General features: G+C 46.6%; 1 protein-coding gene and 1 pseudogene across 11 annotated transcripts in view; both read left to right on the top strand.

Moving 5' to 3' along the window:
• Nucleotides 1-4,611: 4,611 nt before the first annotated feature.
• RANBP3 (RAN binding protein 3) overlaps nt 4,612-18,979 on the top strand; it is a 52,921-nt gene continuing 38,553 nt past the window's right edge. For 10 of the 11 annotated variants that reach the window (XR_016513544.1, XM_090289473.1, XM_090289472.1 and 7 more), the window contains exon 1: nt 4,617-4,700. Coding sequence is in view for 10 of the 11 variants with exons in the window: in XM_090289473.1 (XP_090145599.1) it covers nt 4,679-4,700 (22 nt within the window). In the remaining variant the exon portion in view is untranslated. Of the gene's footprint in view, nt 4,701-18,979 lie in introns of all 11 variants that reach the window. The other variant, XM_090289474.1, reaches the window with a different exon arrangement.
• LOC149999749 (small nucleolar RNA SNORA26) lies at nt 8,473-8,586 on the top strand (annotated as a pseudogene).

The following is an 18,979-nucleotide window of genomic DNA, read 5'->3' as shown; positions in this document are numbered from 1 at the left end:
ACATCAATGTTTCCCTCTTTCTCCCTGCCTTCCCCTCTCTAAAAAATACTTAAAAACAAAGGTATCCCCTTTCTGTCACTCTGTCACATGCTATTTCATCTTCTTTGTAACGCTAGTGACTATCTCAAATTCTTTTGCTTACCCATCTATTCAGTCTCCCCACAGAAGAATGCAAAGCTCTGGGAAGGCAGGGTCTGTCTTGTTCATCCTGGACCCCAACATGTAAAGCAGTGCCTGGCATAGTAGGTTTGGTGGATATATATTGCTACGTAACAAATATCCCAAAAATTTAGTGGCTTATAACAGCAACCATCATTTAATTTACCTTTCAAGGTTTTTGTAGGTGAGGAATGGTGAGGGCTAGGCTGAACAGTTTGCTCTCAGAGGGTTTGTGGTCTCTGTGTTTCACCTTCCTCACAACACGGCAGCCTCAGGGCAGCTGGACTGCTTACATGATGGCTAAAGGCTTTAAAAGCAAGTGTCCCAGCAAAGCAGGCAGGTGACATCCTTTGTCCCTGTTATGACCTAGCCTTGCAAGTTACATAGTGTCATCTCTACTGTTTTGATGGACCAGTAACAAGCCTACACAATTAAAGGGAAGAGAACCAAGACTTCACCTCCTGACGGGAAGAGGGTCAAAGAACTTGGGGCCATATTTTAAAACCACCACAGTAGGTGGTGAACAAATATTTGTTTAATAAATAAATACTAAGTTTTCTTTCTCGCAGCCTTCTCTACTGACGTGACAGAGCTCATTACGTGAAGCTGAGTTATGTGGAACTGAAAGAAACAGGAAATGGGACTAGTTGTGAAGTCTTGTTTTAGTGTGGATCCATCCAAGCTGTGTGATCTTGAACAAGTCACGTAAAGTCTGAGTTTCTTCGTCTGTGTCCGGGAGATAATGACTCCTAATTTATCCACCTTGCAAAGTTATTGTGAGGGTAAAATCGAATAATGAATAGATGCCAAAATGTTTTGCAAAATTTAATTTCCCAGCCCAGAAAAAGAGAATAAGTTTTCTGTACGTTGCCACACAAGATCCATGTAACATATTAGAAGATTACTTTTCATAGGCCCTGGCTGGTTTGGCTCAGTGGATTGAGCGTCGGCCTGCGAGCTAAGTGTCGCTGGTTCGATCTTCCAGTCAGGGCACATCAGAGAAGGAAAACTCTGACTCCAAAAAACCTCCGCTGCCTTGCGGCATACCTCTTCAGGGGAAAGGCTAAGGGAGTAAACCCCGACAGAAAATCCGGAGCCGGAGTCCCTAAGGCGGTTTGACGTTGTAGTCAACACCGGCAACTCCTGTGGCGCACCTGAGGCCAAGCTGTATTGACTCCGTCTTTCCCTTGGACCCTTCAGCTGCGAAGAGAGGGGGGGTCTGCTGCATGGGCAACAGCAGACCGTCCATATCACCCTGCCCAGGCTCTGTAGCTTCAGCTTCACTGGAGAGGACACTCCAGCGTCATCGCAAGATGTCGATTCAACATGGGAGGAGACAGATACCGTGTCACTCCCGAGTCGGACTGCACAGCCATTCTCGGCGGTGCAGATAGACTCTTGAGAAGCTACACCATCGTCTCTCGAGACGGACGGCTGCCGACGACGACTAAGTTAATTTCTTAGAGGAGACCAGATAAAGAAAGCAAAGGAAAGCCTAAAGGGCACAATGTTGGCAGCCACCGACAATGATGAAAACTGTGAAACCAGTGGAAATTCAGTTGGCCTGTCAGACTGATAGGTTTAGCATCTCTTAATGTGCCTTGAAAAACCACAACTGGATTATATTTAGCAAGTGATGACATGTTTCTGGGAGTTTCCCAAAGTGTGGGATGAAGTTGGTACACGAAATGACTTTAAGAGACATGTAGACATGGGATTAAATGATACCAAATCACATGGATTATAGTTGTCCCATTTTCGATGGTCTTTCACGCCTTCTCATCATGTCAAGGAGAAAGTTCAGTTGAGTGATAATATGCCTCTAATCTACCTCTAATACTTGCTAATCTCTCTTTACGCCAAAGAAAAGGCAGGCTTGGGGCTTATCACTTTGGTAGGCAACAGTAGCCACCCAGAATTTTAAAGCCTTATTTTATTTTCCTGTTCATTTTTACAATTATTTCCCATTCATGACTTGTAGTGTTCTATTATAAGTGGTGACACACAGTATCTATTTAATGTAACTTTAAACCAATAAAAAGGCAGAGAAAGAAAATATTATTTCATTAAAGGTCAGAGGGTTCAGAGATACCACAAAGGCCAAGAATGGGTATATGTAAAGAAATGTAATGAATATAATGAAACCAACAAGCTAGAAATGAGAAAACCTATGTCCACACATGCTGGACTTGATGACCCTCCTAGGGCTTGGTGGCAAAATCCAGGGTAGTAGTACCCAAGTGTCTATTAAATAAAGTTGGAAAAATAGTATTAAATATACCCCACCCCCAATAATAAATAAAAGTTCCATTTAAAAGTTTCTGAACAGTGAGTCTCAAGATCTAATATGCATAGGAAGCCCCCAGGTAGCTTGTTAAAAATGCAGATTCTTATTCAGGATCTGTAGTTCTAACAAGCTTCCAGGTGATGTGGATGCTGCTGATCTGGGGACAACTGAAGAAGTAGCAAGCTCTAGAAAAAAAATCGAATGTACTACTATGCATTTCTTCCCAACTTTATGATTAGTGACATTCACACCACTAGCCTGAAATTGGCAAAGAAGTATTTATACCAAGAAAACCAGCACTACAAACCAGGGTTCAATTGTTTTATTCATTGTCTTCAAGATTTAAGAAATAGGAAAATATCAGTAAAACTTACAATAAATTATACATACATAGACACACCCATATACACATACATCATGCATACTGACACACACATTCTCCACCAGAGAAGCAGTTGTCAGACATTTACCACAACCCACTGGTTGTACGGATATATATAGTACAACAAGGTAGATACACATATCCTAGATTAGAGGTTGGCAGACTTCTATAAAGACCTAAAGAGTAGCAAATATTTTAAGTTTTGTTAGCCAGGCAATGTCTGTTAAAAAGGACTCGGCTCTGTGTTGCAGCTGGAAAGCAGCCATAGACAAAATGTAAATGAGTAAGTGTGGCTGTTTTCAAACAAAGCTACATTTATAGACACTGCAATTTAAATTTCATACCATTGTCACATGCCCTAAGATACTACTCTTCTTTTGATTTTTTCCAACTGTTAAAAATATAAAACCATCCTTAGCTCACAAGGCAGATGTGGCCTCACAAGCTAACCCTCTCACTGAGGTTACTCTAGAGAAGGAGTGAAACGGGGACTACTCAAACCTAACTAAGACATAGGACACGAAGTCCCAAGAAGAGGGATCAACAAATACAAAGATCCTGAGGCTGGAAGGAGTCTGATGTGCTTCAGAGGTGGAAAGACCCATGTGGCTGAACTGCAAGGAACAAGGGGGAACACGGGATTAAAGCACAGGGTGCTGTGTAAGCCTAAAAGGCGTAAAATCGATTCCAAGTTCAGCGGAAAGCCCTTTGGAAGCATTAAGGGAAGATGTGCCCTTGACCCAATTTATATTTTTAAAAGATTCCTCTGTGTGCTGCTCTGTGCAGAACAGAGCCTGAAGCTCTAGAAGAGTGAAAGGAAGGAGAGCAGAGAGAGACAGAGGGAGGCTATCTAGTCTTCCAGAAGAAACAGAGGATGGTCTGGCTTGGGGTGGCGACAGCCGAGCTGGACTAGACTTTGGAGAATGAGGCAGAGCCCACAGGGGCTTCGGAAAGATTCATAGCAGGTGAGTCGGGAATAAGTACAGGGTGCCCAACATTCTCACATCAGCCTGGGGGTTGGTCGGCCCATTTTACAGATGAAGCCCCAGGTCCGGCCCTGTGCCAGGGCACTGTTCCATTCGGGGCATCGGGGCATAGCCATCCTGGAGCCCCCATTCTGTTGGCTCAGAGAGATCAAGTCCCTTGCACTGGGTCCCCCAGCCAATACCTGTGTCCCTCCCTCACTGACACCCCCGCTTTGGACAGTGATGTTTAACCTCTGACCTCTGCTTCCTCCCCCTACCACTCCCCCACCTCACCATGTGGCCTCAAGAATGCGTTTGCCCAGGGTACCTGACCCTTAGAAGGGGAAACTGAAGCCTGAGGCGACAGGGATCCCCAAAACCCCTCAGAAGACCTCCCTCTCTAGTCTCTGACCTGCGCGGGTGGAAAGTCGTCTCCCCCGCTCCCGCCCGCAGACCCAGAGCCTTACCTAAAGGAAGCCTTCCATCGCGGTGTTGTGGATGGCTCACTCGCTCACCATTGGGATCCCGCGGAAAGCAGAGGCGTCAAGACCCAGCGCCCGCCGCTCCACCCTCACAGAACTTACGTTCCACCTAGCCCGCGACGCTCGTAAGGAGCTCTGCGCAAGCGTCCCCGGCTCTGTCCAAATCCTCTTGATCGGCGGGAAAAGGCAGCGGAGGTAGTTAGTGCGCAGGCGCGTGCTCAGAGCTTGGCCGGGGCCTGACAGGTACACAGAGCTCGATTCCGCGCCGGACTCCGCGCGCAAGCGCGGGCTGCCCGCCACGCTTGGAGTCGGCTTGGGAAATGCGCACGCGCGGGAGTTTCTGGCAGAAAGCAGGCGAGCCGCGGCCGGCGCGGGGCCTTGTGGGAGGGCTTGAGGAAGTAAAATGGCGGACCTGGCGAACGAAGGTAGGGGAGGCGCCGTCGGGGGCCAGCTGGCTGCCAGGGAACTGGCGGGGGGAAGGTTCAGGCGTCACAGGCCCGAGGGGCGAGCACCTCGGAGTGCGGGGGCCCCTTTGCTCCGGGATAGTGGTACAGTGAGTCCTGCAGCCGCCCCCCATTGCGTCCCCTCCGGTCGGGCTCACCGGCCCGGTCCATCACTCCCGGCAGCCCCGACCCTGCCGCCGATCGGCTAGAGGTCCCGGGAGGCCGCTAGGGAAGCGGCCCTGACGCCCTTACCCCTCGCGGACCAGACCGACGGCTGAAGGGCGTGGGAGGCGCAGCCTCATATCCTCGGCCTTGGTTGTAAATAGACATCCTGGCCTGGTGGAGGGCCCCGCAAGCCCCACTCCCTCTCCGTGCCCTCGTTCTCAGGGACCCAGCCTTCCCCCCGCACCTCGACCTGGCTGCCTAGCCGACCCACCCACTAGTCCTGTGGAGTTCTCATTCTCCGCAGGCCTGCCTCATTACGAGGACCGCATACGCCCGGTCTGTTTTCACCCCCTCCCCCGCCCCGAACTCGGTACCCAGTTCCCGCCAGTTCCCCCAGATCCTTAGTGGCGACCTAAGAGTCGCGCCTAGTCTAACCACATTTAGGCCAGGCCACAGGATGTGGGCCGTTGAAAGTCCTGTCTTCTCTTTGGCCTTTTTTTTGCTGCACTTACAGAGAGAGAAGGAGACTATGATCCCCCTCCTCTGTGGAGCGCTGACATCCCACCTGAGCGTTTTTGACAAGGTTACAGTTACGAATCCCCAGAGAAACACTCCATAAGCCGTTGTGTTGATATCGCTGTAGCTTCAGGACTTCCGAGGCCTATTTTTAGCTCTCTCCTTTTCTAGGTGCACAACTACAGGCAGGCTATCTCCCTGCCTGGCCCTGATTCCCAGTAACATGCTCCCTGCTATGGGAGGGTGTCCCGAGGTTTCCATGCTGAACCGCATGAATGCATGAATGATAATTGTAAGTGCTCACTGTGATGGAGCATTTGGGATGGTACTAGGTCATACAAAAGCTCCATGAGGTAGGTACTGTAGCCCTGTGCTCTTGGTGAGAAAACTGAGTTAAAATGGTTAAATTATTTGTCCAAAGGAGGTCACACAGCTAGTAAGGAGTAAGGATATGAACCAATGAGGTCTGGCTCCAGAACCCCCTTCTGCCTTGGAAATTTTATGCCACATCTCTTCTATAAGATAAAGGAGCCCATTGAGGGTGGAGCTTTCCATTCATAAGATCCATTTAAAGGCAGAAGAGGGATTGGACAAGTGGGAATCAATGTGACATACTTTATATATTTATATCTTTAGCCCATTCAGTTTCTTGATCTTAAAGACTCATATTCAACATCCTATTCATCATCTCCATTTGGATGTCTGATAGGCATATCAAACAAAATTCCTGTCTTTTCCCCAAAATCCTGTCCATCCAACTGGAGTCTTTCTCTCATTGTAGTAAATGGTGCATCGAGTCTTAGAACTAGGCCCAAAACCTTGAAGTCACCTTGACTCCTTTCTTTCTCTTATATGCCCCAGCAAATCCTGTCAGTTCTACCTTGAAAATATTTCCAGAAGGTGACCACTTACCACCACCACTGCTGCCCCTTGGGCTTCCCTTCCACCCTTGCCCATCTACCAACTGCTCAACCCAGAAGCCAGAGTGGCCCCTGATACCTCCTATCCTCCTCCCCCACCACTCTCTCCCTGACTCTGGCTTTCTCAGTGTCCCTTGAATAGTCCATAAACTCCCTCTGTTATGCATTTGGACCTGCTGGTTTTTCTGCCTGATCACTCTTCCCCATATGTTCCCATGGCCCACTCCTTAACCTCCTCCAGGTGTTGACTCAAGGATTATTGAGACTTCCTGTGGCCACCTGTATTAAATTGTATCCACCTTCCCTATCCCTTTACCCTGCTTTATTTTACTCCACAGCACTTATCACCATCCAGCATGCTGGGTTTACTTGTCTAACTACTCTTCTACTAGAATATAAGCTCCATAAGACCAAAGCTTTCTATCTGTCATAATTACTATGGAGCCCTTACATTCAGAACAGTACCTGGCACAGAGTAGGGATCCAAGAAACATTTGTTGAATGAATGAATGAGTGAGTGAATGAATTAATGAATGAATTCAGTGAGGACCTTCATTGTAAGGTATATCTTTTATCATAAAGGGAAAATCATGGGTTCTTATTTTTCAGGGATGCCATTTCTAGCACATACCTGACACATCAGCTGTCAGTTGTAAATTCCATTGTTGAAATAGAGAAATGGAATGTTTTTGCCTAATAAATGCCATACTCACCTACTACTTTGCCTCTGACACTACTTCTGGCATAGTTGTCCTTAGAAAATCAACTCTTGATGGCTTTATATGCCTCACATATTACTGCCATCCTTTAATTGGTTGATACCTGTTTCTTGACTCTTTCTGGATTTGGCTTGGTTGTTTAATTTCTTATCCACTCTGTAAACTAAAGACTTCCTTGCCGACGTGTTTTGAAGCTTTGAGAGCTGTCCCCACCCATGTGCTTTCCCTTTTGCTATTTAAGCTCCAAATGCCCTCTTGGATTCTGTCTTTCCAGACTGGGATCCTAAACTAGTCCCTGCTCACACCTTTTATCTCTCTTCTCTAGGCCATTGCTCCCTTTCTGTAAGTCTGAGGCAGTGGCTGGCCACCCTGGCTGGGCATCAGGGTTGCCTGGGAAGCTTTCTTAAAACCACAAATGCTCAGTCCCCACACCCCATGTATTCTGATTCTGTGAGGTATTGGGTGGTCCCTGGGCATCTGTACAGTTAAAAAGCAGCACAGGTGATCCTGATAAGCAGCCAGGGTTGAGAGCCACTGGCCTGAGTTGGACAGGTTAGGAGTACTGCTTGTGTACAAAGAAATGTTTCCATTAGTGTATCGGATACAGTATCTTGTTGGCCCTTGTTTCCATGGTGATCTCTTCAGGGATGCTGACAGTAGCTTCCATAGCCCTTTCCTGGTAGGCCTGTTGTCTGTGACTTTCAAGTCCAGTTGGATGCTTTTCTGCTAGGTGGGAGAGAGAGAGAGTTTTACACTTGTGTTTTGGGATATTCTCTTATGACATTTCACTATTAATACATCTCAAACTCTGATCATCCTGTCTCTGGAGTATTCTTCATTATAGGCTGACATTTGATGGCAGCATTTTGACCTTGGTAAAGTTAAGAATGGGAAAAGGATAAGCAGAGTGTATTTGAGCTATAGGAAATCTGGGATTCTAGATCCCAGCATTAAAAGATAACATACACGCCTAACTGGTTTCTTCAATGCGTGCAGGTCACTGGCCTCTTAGTCTCATGGAGTTTGGTGGGTGCAGCTGCAGCTTATTGGTGGCAGGTTGGTGTTCCGGTCCAACCCCATCTATGGGGCAAGAGCCTTTCCCAGACCTATGTTGGGCCTGTGGAGTTTGTCTCCAACATCTTCAGCTTGATTTCTAAGCTTAGATATATCCCTGTCCTTGAAATGAAATGACCCAGAGCTCGTGGCAAATGGCTACCAGAGGGTTCCTGGATGCCATTGTGATGCCAAGGCTGGAATCTGGCTCTCCTTTAACGTAAAGGAAATCTACATTCCCAGGCTCCACTGGGTTCAACAGCTACATCTGATGGGTTTCAGACTTGTTAAAGAAACCGCTGAGCTCCACAGGATATTGATGAAAGAGGAGTGCAGGAAGCCATAGAAAATTCTGTAAAAAATCCCAAGTCCCCCTTTCCTGTGCCCTTTTAAGGTTGGTGCAGTGTCTTAGATGGCTAACACAGAAGGGTAAAGTAAGTCTCCATAAAACCGAGAGAAGAGATGGGTAAACTCTTCCTGTCTAGAGTCATAGCTCAAACAAACAAAAGATACCATATATATTTGAATCCTTACTGGCCTGTGGATATGTATGGTGGAAACCTGAGATACAGTGTGAAGCAGGGTTTTTAACTTTGGCTCCATTGACATTTTGGGTTGAATATTCTTTGTGATAGAGGCTGCCCTATATCTTATAATATGTTTAGCAGCATAGTGGCAACCCTGACTCAACCCACAAGATGCCAGCAGCACACACACTCCCCTGCACCCCTTCCTCAGGGTTCATGACAACGAAAAATGTCTCCAGACATTGTAAAATGTCTCGGGGCAGGGGGTGAGGAGAAACATCAGCATTTGAGACCCATGTGTGGCTCAGTTGCTTGGGCATCGTCCCGCAAGGTGAGAAGCTGCCAGTTTGGTTCCCAGTCAGAACACATGCCTGGGTTGCAGGTTTTATCCCCCGTCGGGCACATCATACAAGAGGCAGTCAATCAGTGTTTCTCTCCTTTTTCCCTTTTTTGGGGAAAAAAAAAAATAAAGCACAGGCTTTGCCCTATAAATTGGATTTGTGTTTTGACTTGGTCTTGTACACTGTGAGTGACGTTAAGGAAATTCTTAACCCTTTGGAGCCTCAGTGTCCTCCCCAGTAAAATGGGTATAATGATGATCATGTCTATCTCATGGTTGCTGGGAGCATTGGCTGAATTAATGCACATAAATTATTTAGTACCTGTCTCAGCACACAGTAGTAAACCGTACATGATAGCTATTTTTACTACAGTGGACTCATGTACACATTTAGCTAAGTGCTTAGCAAAGAAAGAGAGTTAAATGAATCTGAATGGTGCTGATGACTTGAATGAGATGGCCCTGGGTCAGCCACTGATGGAGGCCAGCAGGAGCTGGTCCTCTTTTAAGTTTTCTGTCTTGCCTTTCATTGCATGATCATCTAGCCATGGGTTCTCAGCCTCAGTGCTATAGACATTCGGGACCAGATCATTCTTTGTTTTGGGGCTACCTTGTGCATTGTAGAATGTTGATTGGCTTTGATCTGCTGTGTGCCAAGAGCACCCTTCCCCAGTTATGACAACCAGAAATGTCTCCAGACATTAGCCAGTGTCCCCTGGGTGGGGTGGCACAGTTGCCTCCAGTTGAGAACCACTGTTCTAGCCTGATCAACTGTCAGTCTAGAGATTTTCAAAAATGGTTTGGCTTTGCTCAGTTTTTACCTTAATTGTTGACTTGAAACAGAAGCCCCGAGAGGGTAAGTTGCAACAGAATTTTTATTGAAAACCAGAACTCAGTTGGACTCCTCAGTTCACTTGATTCTCAGCATCCCCCTCCCCTATTCTAAACTTAATTTTTAGGATAAATGACAGATACCTGTTTTAGATTTTTTTCTGAAGCTGTAATAAACATTAACTCTGGGATTTGTCCTCAGTTCTGAGCATGTTCGTTCGACTCTTCAGTGCCTCCCATGTCTGTAGCACATGGGACCTGGTGGCAGCGAGGGGGGTCATGCTATTTCAAAGGCTGCAAAATCTTTATGCACTGAAGAAAATTTCAGTTTTTCCCAGGATCCTGTGTATAAATTGAAAAGCTTGTAGTTCTGCAAGTTTAAACTTTTCAGCCACATCTTAAGCCTGCCTCTCACTTGACTGGAAAATGAAACTACCCCAGCAGTCCTGTTACCCTCTCCCTTCATTGGGTGTGAGGGTGAGTCAGGATCTGGTGTGTGCTTACTGTCCAAGGGAGTTGGAGGGAGTGGAGGCTACAGAAATTTGGTGAGGTTAGAGTGGAGTTTGGAGAAGAGACAGTGTTTGGGATTGGCAAAGAGAGTGTTTTAGGTACCACTTGAATTCTGGTCTATAGATAAGGCAGAGAATAGGCGGAGGTAGAGTGGGAGATGGGGGTCATTCAGGGTGTAGTAGGATGCATTTGTAGGATCTCCTGTACACAAGAAAGGCAGATGACTGAGGTGCCTGGCATAGACTTGGCTGAGCCTCGGTAGCTCTCCATGGTACTTTGAAGCAGTCAGGAGGCAGATAGGTTTGTATTTGCATCATTATCTACTCAGGACCTAGTGGTAGTGCAGGTAGCAAGTTTCTTCATTTTGTTTGAACAGGATTTGTTTTTGCTACTTCTGCACAGTAACCTTCCTGTTGTCACTTGGAGTCCTCTGTTCAATGTGACTGTGCATTACTACTCAGTAGCAAATTATAACACTAAATAGCATAGCACAGGGCCTCCAAGTAAAGCCTTGCATGTCCACAGTTTGCTTAGTTGTTGGCCCACGGTGCTATTGCATGGCATTCGTTGTGAATCTTAACCCTGATTGCATATCCCACTTGTTAAGTGTTTAAGGAGGTTGTGGAAGAAAATAAAAACTGGTGCCTGGGCCATACCATCAGATTGCTGCAGGAGATCCAGGGTGTCTCTAGTTTTAAAAAACTCCACAGATGTTTTATGACATGAAGCCAGAGTTGAAAACCACAGGCAGAAGTTGCAAGTTGCTTTAGGGACAAGTAGACATGTTTAATTTGGCCCATTTAGGTTTTTCTTTGTTTTTAATTAGGAGGCAACACTTAAGAATTCTGAGGTTTCCAAGTTTATGATTTCTCTTGAAAAATAGGAACCAGCCTTGGCCTCCATTCCTGCACAATTCGATTTGCCCGGTATGAGGAGCAGCTGCTGCCCTTGAGATGGACTGTGTGCCCTCCTGGACACCACAGTCCCCAGCAAGCTGATGGGGGCCTGGCCACGGCCTCCTTTTCTGATGCCTGCCTGACCTGGGTTGGCATTTGGGTTTCAGCTCCATTGTTACCCCTCTTTGACATAGCATTCTTCCCACTCAGAGTACTCTTTTAATCTCAGCAGAAAGCTCTGGCTGTCTGCAATCGATTCAGGATTCAGTGTCCTCCAATGCTAATACTCAGAGAGCCGCGTGTGGCAGCAGTTTTCCAATATGGTCCAGAGGCCCCAGGACCATTTCAAGGAGACTGCGAGTTCAAAACTGTTTTCATAACAATGCAAAGGCATCATTTGCCCTTTTCATTCATATTCTCTTATGAATGGACAGTGGAGTTTTTGCAGAGGTTATAATAGCCAGATGGACTGCAGAAGCAGTTAAGAGAGTCTAGTTGGCTTCCTATGCCAGATGTCAGAGATTTGTCAAAATGTAAAATGCCCTTTTTCACTAGTTTATTTTGTTTTCAAAAAGTTATTTTTTGTAAAAATTTTATTTAGGTAAACCTTTACTGACTACTGTTTATCTTGAATAAATTAATATTTTGACACTTTCTAGTTTTAATATTTCATACCGTAACTATCAGCACCTATAGCCCACATTTACAAAAGTTCTTAGGGATCCTCAATAATTTACAAGTGGGAAAAGGGGTTCCAATGCTAAAAAGTTTGAGAACCCCTGGCAGGTGATGTGGATCCCCAGTGTAAAGGACCTGAGTGGGGCCTGTAAGGAGATTCATGTGGGTTTCTCCCGTCTATCCAGCCCCAGGGTAGTTTTAAATTGAGAAGGCTCCAGGAGATAACTTGTGGCGCATTTGGAAGTGCCTGGATTGACTAACTTCGTTTTTTGCCTCATCTCTGCCACTTACTTGCCCACAACGTTGGCTCGTTGTTTGATCTCAGTTTCTGCATCTGTGGAATGGGAACAATGGTAATCAAATCTGAGGATGGTTGTGTGAGAGAGAGAATATGTCTGGTTGTTCACTCACTAGTATGTGCAGGTACATGTCAGTTACAACTGTCTGTTATTCTTTTGATTGTGTTCCTGGGTAGAGAAAAAATTCCTTTGGGATTATAGCCATGTTTCTTTACCTCATCATTATTGACAGTAGGGCTACGGGGGGCCATCCTGTGCATTGTATCATGTTTGGCAATATCCCTGACTTTTACCCACATGATGCCAGTGGCACCCACCTACCTCCAGTCATGACAAGGAAAAATGTCTCCAGACATTGTCAGGTGGCCCCCACCCGGGGCAGAATCACCCCCATTTGAGACCCCTTGGCTTAAGGGAATCTGTTGACCTACCCCCCACCCCCAAGAGACTGTTCTATAATCATGTGGTCTACTAAAGTCCTAGTCCTGCACATACTGAAATACACAGACTGAGTGGGGAGGGAGAAAGGAGATAACTCACAGAAGCTGGAGGTTACCTTTGTTTGTACTGTCTGTTTGACACATCAGAAACTTACTCTGGTATATAATATGAGTTAAGGATCTAACTCAGTTTTTCCCAAATAATTAACACAGGGTTTCTCAACCTCAGCATATTGACATTTGGGGTTGGATCATTCTTTGTGATCGAAGGAACATCCTTTGCACCATAGGATGTTGATCAGTATCCCTGGTCTCCATTTACTAGATGCCATTAGTAGCTCCTCCCAGTTGTGATAACCAAAAATATCTCCAGACATTACCTGTTGTCCCCTGCACCACTGGTAAGAACTACTGGGTTATAAAATTAAATAAAACTATTCAGGAATAAACTATTTGCCAACTCGAGCTTAGGGCTCACCCTCCTGACCTTCCTTTTCCATTGTGGCCTTTTAGCAGCTAACGAGGCATTGTGGACTTCATATCCCTGTTAATAAGAAGGACCAGTGTTTTCCATGACCTTTCAGGTCCAAGGTGAGGACCTGACAATGTCAAGAGTTGGAAAGGACCTTCAGAGATGTTCCAGGTTCAGGCCGTTCCGTTTCACGGGGGCTGAAGCAGGGAGAGTTGCCCCGTACCAGCGTTCCTACCTCCAGCGATTGAGTTGCAGAGCCCACGGCCATCCTTTCCAATGGGTCAGTACTATCAACTTAATGGGAACTTGTTCTCCTGAAAACTGACTTGTGGGGCGCTACATTTGCTCCCACTCTGACAAAAATAGGAAATTTCAGAGACATTAGTAGTTACCCCATACATGTTTAGAAGGCAGGACTTGCTTCTGCAGTAAGCTTAAAATGCTTTGGGTAAGTTAAACTCCCCCAGGTTTGCCACACAGAGTCTCGGGAATTTGTTAATTCAATTAATGCCTACATTGCATCTGTAACAGCAGAGCGGGAATGGGGACAACAGCTCTCCAGAGTTTGGCTTTCTCCACTGGGCAAGAGTTGGGGATCTAAGAGTTCAGGGTCTGGGTTATTCATCATTTCCATGGGGAGCAGAGAGCACCCTGCTTGTGGAGTCTTCTTGTCAGAGGAGCAAGACTTATTTCAGCTGCTGGCATCTGCCACTGAGAGCACAGGATGTGCTTTCACAGCCTCATTACAGTTATCTCTGTCCCCACACCTAAAGGGCCTGCAGGCTCTGTCTCCAGAATATTCAGCCCCATCCACTTTGCCCTGTCTCTAAGGCCACAGGACTAGCCTGAGCCACCATTGTCACTGCCACTTCTCACCAGGATGACGCCTGGAGGCCTCCTCACTGGTCCCCTCGAATCTGCTTCTACCTCCCTGAGATCTGTTCTCCTCACCACTCCCAGGATGATCTTTCCCAGCATTTTATTACAAAACTTTTATAATACACATGAGGGGAAGAATCACATGAGGACCTCAGCCAGGGTGAATCTTTTAAAAATATAAACTAGCCCTCACCAGGTGTCTTGGTTTGAGTGTCGTCCCATACACCAAAATGTTGCAGGTTTGATTCCTCATCAGGGCACATACCTAGGTGCGGGCTCAAGCCACGGTCAGGGTGCATATGGGAGGCAACTGATCAATGTCTCTGTCTCTTCCTCTCTAAAATCAATAAAAACATATCCTCAGGTGAAGATTTAAATACACACACCAGACTGTGTTACTCCCCTGCGTGGACTCCTCCACCAGCCTCCCTTTAGACTGGAGAAATTCAGACTCCTCACCCCCTCCCCAACTCACCTCCCACCTTTCCCTGTGAAAATTTTTGGCCACGTTGTCCTCCCAGTTCTTTATGTCCTTAGGGCTTTCGTACTTGGGGTTTCCTCGGCCCAATATATTCAGCCTTCACCCCTTTATGTCTGAGGTTCAGATGACCTCTCAGAGAGGCCCTATAGCCTATACCCTGCTACCCAGTCACTTCCAACCCCTGCTTTATCTTACAGCATTCTCACCCCTCTTAGTACGTGTTTTCTGTTCCCACTTAAGAGCTGTGACCATGCCAAGCATGGTGCCTGGCGCGTGGTAGGTGCTCAGTAAGTTGTGCTGCCAGAAGCAAGGCTCGGCTCCTTGGCCCTCCATCACGTCTCACTTGAGGGGTTCTGAGCTACTGAGCATTTGTGTTGAGATGTTCTGGTCTGTGTCCAGGCAGCGCTTGTAAGGGGCCAAACCTTCCTTCAGATGTGAGGCATTTATCATTGTTGGGACCTGAGGTCCCATGCTTTAAGGTAGCATCAAAGTATTTGCAGGTTTTTGTGTGTAATTATGATGATAATAATGCCAACGTGGAATTTGTATTGTGTGCCAGCCACTTCCCAACCACTTTGTATGCATCATTTCCTTCAGTCTTGGTACCATCCCTGTTGGACAAAGGACGGTATACAAAGAAAATGAGTTAACGGGGTTGAGGCCCATTTGAGTGCATACAAAAACCAGAGCCCGCGCTCCCACATTCCATCACTTTGGGTCTGCCGCCTTAGCAGTTCTTTAGTCCTTAGATTTCCTTCCTGTAATGGAATTTCTGTTGACTTTACTGGAACTTTTCTCCAGTCTTCAGCCACTTAAACTTCACCTCAGCTGCGCTGATGTCGTGCTATCTAGTTGCAGAGTAGAGAAGTGCTATCAGCACTGGATTCCTGCATTTATCAGCAGTTTTGGGTGGAGTTGCTGACTTTGTATGATTTATTTAATAGGTTTGTGGGGTTTCTCTTAAAGTTAAGGCACAGAGGTGACCAAAGTACAAGGTCTTCCCTCAGCAGCTTAGCCTGGGTGGGTGGGGCAGGGGTGAAGGGTTTGGTTGCAGGGCCAATAAATAGAGGAAGGCCGACTGCTGCTGGGCCTAAGGGGGGCTTCTGGGGGTAGGGGGTTGTGAGGCACCTAGCTCCCTCTGAAAGTCAGGTTTAGGGTTCTGATCCCACCTCTGCCATTTATCAGCTTTGACTTCTGGCAAGGCACTGGTCTATCTTAAGGCCTCTCAGTTTTGTTTCATGATATCCTAATCAGAGGTGATAAATTATATCTACACCGTGGGGGTTGTGACAACATTCAATGAGACTGGGCGTGTGATGCACCCACCGTGTCTAGTAAGGCCATTCAACAGTTGTGAGTTACTTGTTGCTCTCACCGTTGTTAAAAATACAGAGGTGTGGCAGTAGGATGAGAACAGTAAAAATTGTCTTCAAGCTCAGTAGGTGAAGGTAATGGCAGGATAAAGAGCATTGCAGAAAAAATTTTGCCCCCTATGATCTACATGGGACCCCCTGAGAGTTGCTTGAGGGAAAATGTTGATATATTCGGATACCAAAAAAAGAGTTCAGGGGCCCACCACCCTCTACAAGCTGGGCTGGGCTGGGCAGCCACTGAGCACAGCCCACTAACACTGAGAGGCATCACCTAGCAACAGCATGATTGAGATCAGTGTCATTCTTCACCAGAGAACTAGCTTGTGGACAGAGTTGACACATCAGCAACGAATTCCCTTTTTATGTTGCTGCACAGAACTGTTAGTAGTAATTCCTGAGAAGAGAAACAACTTGAAGGGCTGAGTGGTGTCACAAGATCATAGCAGTTGCCTTGTAGTGATACTGTTATTTGTGGGGGCAAGATGCTTTCCATATTTTTTGCACAGATAAGAAGATTAAGACACGTCAGTCTAGGATTAAAGCTCATTTTACACAAGTACCTTGCTGACATTTTAGACAGGAACTCCAAGTGGCTTTCTAGAAAGGGGTTGTTTCTTGGCAAGTGTTCGAGTCATCATTTAGGCAGGGAATAAACAGAACAGGAAAGATAATCCAGATTCTCTTCTCTGTTCTCCTGGTTTTGCATATTTTCTTCTATTTAGTTTAATAAGAGAGGTCCTCTGAGACAAAGGTTGGCGGCAGCCACAGGGGGGTGCCAAAGCTTGTCCCAGGACAGGTCTGCCTTTGGTATTTCTATGTGTCAGTCCCGCCACTGCCTGAAGGGTAGTTTATGTGAAAGGGAAGAGTAGAGAGAATGTGTGTGTTTTCAGTTTAGAATCTGAATTTGTTATGAAAGCATTACATGGTTAAACATTTGACAGATGAAGGCTGCAGTTTGTTGCACCACTGACTGTGTATCTTGGAATGGGGTCTTGATTCACAATTCCAATGAAGAGTCAAAGAATCAGCTATTGCCTTAAGTGCATACTTGACCAAAGCAAATGGTCACGGTACTTGGTGAAAGCCTTGGGCCCACTCCAGAACTCATCACTCGCCCTCTAGTTTTATTGGACTGGCTGGGCAGAGCGCCCTGACAGTCATAGCCATGTCAGCAATGGCTTTGGAAGCAGAGCCCCAAGAGCAGAGGTTAGGGTGTTCCAGATATCTGGCAGAGGTTTGGAATGAGAGCAGAGATTGGCAGCTTTCTGCGCCTGGGCTTACCTGTCTGTGCTCATCACTGAGACTTGCAAAGACCAGGTTCAGAACACAGGCCCTGCCCTCAGGGATCACACCTGGGCTATCCCATTTTGCATCTGAACTGCACAGTTAGTTAGGTGGAGGGTGGCAGGAGGGAGAGCCCATGCTGTGTGCCAGATGTCATCAGGGACTCACTCTTTTCAGCTGCTGGCCAGTGAACCGTGACGCGCGCACGCACGCACGCACACACACGCACACACGCACGCACACACACACACACACACACACACACCCCACCCCACCCCCCGGGGGGATTGCAGAGGCCAGGACTTCACTCCACCGGGTTGTGTGATCATTATCTGGGATCAGCGCACAGAGGGGTTTGAATTGAGCAGAGTAGCCACCTTGGACTTGGCATGTGGCATGAGGCCAGAGCACCCGACACATCCCAGACAGTAGAGCCTGTGTCACCCAGAGGCAGGGCTGTTCGAGGTGACTTGGGGGCTCTTGAATCCCACTCTGCTGCACACACCAGTGTGGCCCACAGTCGCCCACAGAACACAGTTTTCTCAGGCCTTGTTGAGGCTGTTCTGGAGGGCAGAGAGGTCCCTGGTCAAATGGGCAACATTTGGCTAAACAACTTTCTTTACTGTTGGTTTCTGTAACCCTTATTATGTTGATGTGTCAAGCAATTCTCCAGGAAGGCTCCTTTTTTACAGACTAATTTGATCAGAGAGCATTTCACAGAACAAAAATAAACAAACAAAAAAACACAAAAAACCAGGTTGACAGTCTGGATTGCATAATTTGCATTTGACTAACATTGTAATTTTTTAGGTCTTAGTGGTGGCCTGGTTCTCTAGAAATTTCTGGTGGTGGTTTTCCCTTCCACTTGTGAAAGAAAGTCTAGGCTGGGAGTTCAAGTAGATCATAGAAGCCTCATTGCTTGACAACCAGAAACTGTTTGGCAGTTGGGGACAGTTTTAAAAAAAAAATCTGTGGCTACTCCAATAAGTGCAGGCCCATCCTACTTGGAATGGGTGCATGTCTATTGTCATTTTGTAATGTCAGTACTAATTAGGCAGTTTATGGACTTCTGGCTCCATTGGAGCTGAGCAGAAATGAAATGTGTGTGACTGGTGCTTTGTGTGTTGGTGGAGAGCTGACTGAAGTTCATTGGTACATTTTAGTACAATGGTCGGGTTTATCATGATTGCCAAACCTACCCTCAGTGGGAGTCCCAGTGGGATCCAAGTTGGGCTGCCAAAGCCCTTTCCTTCTCAGTCTCAGCCCTTGCAATGAAGGATATTTCATTCACTCTATAACTACCTGTTGATCATAGGTTTCATGTGTGGCTCTAAAGATTCGGAGGTAAACACAACAGAGGCCTCGTTCTTGCAGAGCTTATGTTCCAGGGATAGACGCTGCCAGCAAGCAGATAAACAACCTGCCGTGAGCTTTGGGCCTTGTATACAAACACACTCCACTCTTTTAATCAGATGTTTTAGCCTGAAGTCTTCAGCTTCCTGTTCCCATGATGCCCTGCACAGAATAAGGGCTTAATAGATATTTGTGATTATATAGCAGCTAATGTTACACGCATGAAGTAGTACAGAGGGGGCTTAGTTCAAACACTTACTGTATGATTCTTACATGGTGCCCTTCGGGTGGCAGGTTGAGGCACAGAGTTGTTTTGGAAACTCTGTTTTCTCCCAGTCTCTCTGACAAGTAGCCTCTGTATGATCTGTGCAAGATATAAACCAGAGCATGCCTTGGGAGCACAATTTATACTGGGGGCTTGCCCTGGCTCAGTTGGGCATCATTCTGGAAACCCAAAGGTTGCGTGTTTGATTCCCAGTCAGGCACATGCCTGGGTTGCAAGTTCGGTCTCTGGTGGGCGCGTGT

Source organism: Furipterus horrens, unplaced genomic scaffold (assembly GCF_987537825.1).
Source record: "Furipterus horrens unplaced genomic scaffold, mFurHor1.1.pri manual_scaffold_10, whole genome shotgun sequence".
Classification (NCBI taxonomy): Eukaryota; Metazoa; Chordata; class Mammalia; order Chiroptera; family Furipteridae; genus Furipterus; species Furipterus horrens.
The sequence above is the reverse complement of the archived record's forward strand: the minus strand, read 5'-3'. Positions and strand labels throughout refer to the sequence as shown.